The sequence below is a fragment of the Clavelina lepadiformis genome, chromosome 1 (assembly GCF_947623445.1).
Source record: "Clavelina lepadiformis chromosome 1, kaClaLepa1.1, whole genome shotgun sequence".
Taxonomy (NCBI): Eukaryota; Metazoa; Chordata; class Ascidiacea; order Aplousobranchia; family Clavelinidae; genus Clavelina; species Clavelina lepadiformis.
The window spans coordinates 11,713,276-11,718,226 of NC_135240.1; the positions used below are offsets into that span (position 1 = coordinate 11,713,276).

At 34.6% G+C, this 4,951-nt stretch overlaps 1 protein-coding gene across 1 annotated transcript; it reads left to right on the plus strand.

Annotated features, from left to right (window-relative positions):
• The first annotated feature begins 292 nt into the window (after nucleotides 1-292).
• On the plus strand, nucleotides 293-4,583 carry LOC143469900 (NFATC2-interacting protein-like). Its single transcript, XM_076967789.1, has 7 exons — nucleotides 293-577; nucleotides 1,539-1,668; nucleotides 2,296-2,403; nucleotides 3,114-3,273; nucleotides 3,432-3,576; nucleotides 3,745-3,869; nucleotides 3,971-4,583. The coding sequence occupies exons 1-7, from the start codon at nucleotides 415-417 to the stop codon at nucleotides 4,139-4,141; spliced, it is 1,002 nt and encodes a 333-aa protein (XP_076823904.1). The 5' UTR covers nucleotides 293-414; the 3' UTR covers nucleotides 4,142-4,583.
• The last annotated feature ends 368 nt before the right edge of the window (nucleotides 4,584-4,951 follow it).

The following is a 4,951-nucleotide window of genomic DNA, read 5'->3' on the forward strand; positions in this document are numbered from 1 at the left end:
TCGGGTAATTGCAGTTAGTGTAGGTTAGGTTTATCTAAAAATTTACGTGGATTGTTCTGGATCGGTGCCACTATCTTGTAGCTTGTACCACCATACACTAAAGATTGGTTTTGTTACTTTAAGTATTATTTAAAATGGACATTGGTGAAATGGAATTATACCGTTTTTTGTTGGTTCTTCCTGTAGTAAATGGTGGATCTGATGAGCTGTTTACTAGTGTATTTAAAGAAAATAAGATTTTTTTAGGACGAACAACATTCTGATTGATTGGAAAACGTTTTTAAATTTTATTTAAATTGATATTGTTACAGATCTGTCACATACTGCTTTGCCAAATAGTAAAATAAAATATTTCTTGCAAGATAAACAACAGAGGGCTTCTAAAACATTACTGTATTGTTGTAAAGCTGCAAAATGAGCTCCAGTGAAGAAGAAATACCGCAGTTAAGGAAGCGTGTCAGACGCCGAAAAAGGGTTATTAGCGAAGATCAGCCAGATGTTAATCTTTATTCTCATAAAGTAATGCCATCAATTCAAAAAGTTAATCAAGAAACAGCTATTCCTGAAAAAATAAAGGGTAACACATCTATACTGTTGATTGAAATTTTATGAAAACATGTCTTAGTTTATATAATTATATTAGTACGTATTAAGTATGAATAAATTCTGGATCAATCAGTGAAATTTTATGCAGTAATATACATACTAGATTACAGCTAGATGGCTCCTTTCCTTTGTTAAAAAGATTTCTTTTACTGTAATTGTTTTCGTCTGCTACTCCACATACAACTTATTGTGTGTTCATCTGCTGTGCTCCAAAGCATTTTTGTTACCTCCCGTTGATTGAAATAATATCGTTGTACACCAGTAATTGTCCTTGCTAAAGCGACAACCTTTAATACCAGGTCACGTAATGTACGTACAGCGAAATAGCCCGTTTTAAAAATTTAATGCTCAACCATAAACCTTGAGACATTACCTTAGCGTGTTTATTTCCAAAATTTATCATTGTTGTTATGCGCTATCCCGAGGTAGGCTACATCATTGTGTAGTTCAATTCGCTTACACATTGCATAATCACAACGACCTAGTCCTAGCCTATATGTTGCATATTACGTCAGATTGGTAATTTTTATGTCACAAGAGCTTTTAATTTGAAATTTAGGAGGTCGCATCAATGCTTGCTTGCTGGTTTTGCTTTGCTGGCCGGAGTAAGGCTCCTACATGTTCGATTTCCTCGCTTTTTGCCGTACTTAAACAATAATAGCAAAACGTTTCACAAATTTCCGGCCGGTTTCGTGCTGGACCTGAAGCCTATGCATGTTTTTTCCTTTGTTTTCTCTCCATAGCGGCCAGAAAGAAGGGTCCTGGGCTGTTTTTTACCTCTGGTGTAGCCCCTAAAGGGTTTATTGATGGGCGTTATAATCTTATTGAGGAAATGTGATTATAAAATCTTTGATTATATTGTATGTTTTCTAAAAGTGATATGCCTTATACTGTATTAAAAATTTATTTCCAGTAAACTTTAAAATTTTTAGATTTACAAGGGCCGTCTATTTCAAAATTTAGGACAGCTAGTAAAGAGAAAATCACTGATACAACTCTTTTATACCTGGACAGTTCCAACAATTTTTCAGATGATGACGATGTGCAAATTGTTGGTGACTTGTATGTATTGTTAATAATTGTAAGATCTGCATATATGCCATAATCGAATATGAATATTTGACTAATCTGCTTTAACATTTAGACTGTTAGTTTGAACAGACATTAGGGTTTAGTAGCCGTGTTAGTTGTCACCAGCAAGTCAACACCATAATTTTTATGCATGCTTTAAGCCAGTGCTTCTCAACCTTTTTTTGCAGCGACCCAAATATTAAATAGCGATGCTGGGGTGACCCAAATTTTTCAGCGCCAAAATTTGGTATTTACAAATATTTAGCCTTGACTCGAACGTAGATAATCTAAAGTCTCACAGCAAATAATCATCACCATGCTTCTTCACTTGTGTTTCCGCAACGATGGACTATGACGTCAATATGCAGTGAATAGAGTAAGGTACTCAGTTATCGAATGGCTTTCTGGACTAGTTTAATTGGCAACGGCAACCCAAACCAACGTATGGCGACCCAGGGGTTGAGAACCACTGCTTTAAACCTTCAAGGCATTGTCATTTTCCCCCATATATTAATACCTGCTGTTTGTAACTAACACTGCTTTTTTATCCCCACTGAGCTAGTGACAAAGTAAAATGAGTGAATAACTTGCATTTTTTTATTATTGCACAATAACAAGAAGTCCAGTGAAAGCCGCACCATTAACTCCACCACCTGATGAAGGAAGCTCAGCATCAGTAAAGAAGCAAAGTAAAAGTATAAAAAGAAAGAGAAATAAGTTGTTATGGTAATTTCATTATATCCAGTTGGTTGGTTGTTATTTGTTCAGGTACGGATCCAGGAAATCATTATGGGGAACGTTTTAATAATTACACTGCAAAACTAATGGAATATTTCAATACAAAAATTTAAGAAATTTTAAGAACTAGACAAATTTCGTTGGCCAGACATGTCCGTTTCATTTCATTTTGGATCATGTAATGGATGGATCAATGTAAGTTGTCCACAATTGCTTTGGTGGCAGCTAAAGTACCAACCATGACAAAACCTAAACCTAGGCTGACAAAACCAAACCACTACGCAGGTTTAGTAATTTCATTGAAAACGGTGTTTATCTTAGCAAAGCGTTGGTGTGTAGTTTTCGACAAAAGTTGTGATTCTATGTTGGCCAAACATGAAATTGCCCTGATTTTACGTACATTGATGTCACTTTCTTGATTAATGCTGTGGCTGTGACTTGCGTCAAGTCAACTGAAATTTCCATGTTAACACATTGTAATTAAAGTCTTTACATCTTAGCGTAATAGTGAGACAATCATGGTTTTAACAAAATTTGCAGAGCTAATGTAATTAAATCTATGACTAGCTGGAAAGTATAGCAAAAAATGAATCTTCAACGGCCTCCTCTTGGATCTGTTTCTGATTTTCCTATAAATAACAGTGGTCAGTGTATAGCTATAGAACTTTATAACTTACATTGCTCCGTATATATTTTAGTAACGTCGCATCTGTACTTCTGAAAACTCGCAATGATTCTATTAACCAATCAATAAACCAGGATGTACAGTCTGTGGAAACGTCACCAACAAATTCACATTCATACATGATGGTAAAAATAAGATTTCAGTCACATGTTTATAAATACCCAGTGTTAAAGGTAAGTCAGCGAGATGTACTTTTGTTTTTCTAGCAGAGGTACATTTGCATTTGACCATTTGTTATTTAAATACAGAAATTATTCAGGGAAATGGGTAAAAGGAGTTTCACTTGAACATTTTGTCTATGTTAATTTTTTGAAATCCTTTTTTGTCATAGACTTGCCCATTCAAAGAAGTGTTTTGCAAGCTATCTGAAGAAACCAACCATATGGAAAAGCATTTTCTTTTAACTCTGCATGATCAAAGAATTCATGAGACTGACACCCCTGAAAGTCTTGGTTTATCGGTTGCTGACTTCATCGGTATACGAAGATAAATGCTATAGCATAGTCATTTAAATTGTGTTGGTTGTCATAAATAGTTTTATGATCAAAAGTAATGTGATGCCTTTAGATCTGAAACACTAATTTGTAATCAATGTGTTATCTATAAAGTTTTTTCTTCATAAAATGCATTGTTTCTTGTTTTAGATGGTGTGTTAATGGATGAAAAAGTACTGAAGGAAGCACAAAAGGAAACTACCTACGCTAATTGCATCAATATACACTTTCAATGTAAATTTGAGAAAATTAAAAAAACCTACTGCATCAATAAGGTCAGTTGAATTCAAACTTCTTGTCTGACAAATGGAGCGACAAGAATATAATAATGACAAAATTGTGTTTGTTTATATTCATGGTCTATTTTTATTTGCAGTATGAACCGTTTGATATCGCCATGACAAAGTATGCCACTGCCATAAATCACGAATTAACAAAGTTGCGGTTTTTCTTTGATGGTGAACGTATCGATGGTTCTCGCACATCAGAGGATTTGGAATTAGAGGACGGTTATTGCATTGACGTTATGCGGACGCATAAAAAATGATTATTACGGTTGACGGTTGTGTATTTTATCTTTGATTGCCTTTGGTCCGATGAGTTTGTGTTCGAAACATATTTATTGGCTATACAGTAGTTTGATTCAGTTCAGGAGTGATGTATTAAAGCTTTTTTGTATCTGTTTTAAACTGTATTTCCAGAATGATTCGATTGAGTACGTTTTAAATTTATATTTGCCTTTCACTGTGAGCACGACCCACAACGTTTTGAAAACCTACGGCTACTGTTCTTATCGCCAATGGTGCTTGTTAACTCGTGTGTTTGTTGCAGATTTGTTGTAAAATTTATTATTATTTTTATCCTTTGTTTTTGTTTTCGTGTCTGACTTTATAAACTTAGTCGCTGCTCGAGGTACCGTACTACAAATGAAACGCTTCAATTTTATATCGTGCAATGTTGCAAACATTAAATGCCTTCGTTATATTGTGCGTTGTAACATATTTTGGCAGTTACGTTGGTCAGTAATTGATTGTTTTTTTATTGTGAATTTCTATCAGTTGCGTTTATTTATCCAATCTTATTTAATTATCGGTTATTGAATTGTTCATCAAATCGTATATTAATTTAATTAACACACAAACAATGATCAACGAACTCGATATTGAACACTTTCAGGCCGACCCGAAACCACAAATTAAATACGCCCATATACTTTACTGAGACTTCAGGAATTTTATCTGATCTTCATGCTATAGAAAGGCATTAGTAGCCTGCAGTTATTACAAACACACTTCAAAAGATGCAAACCGGGAATCCGAGATGGATAATAGTCTACCTACCTTCTTCGACCATGCGA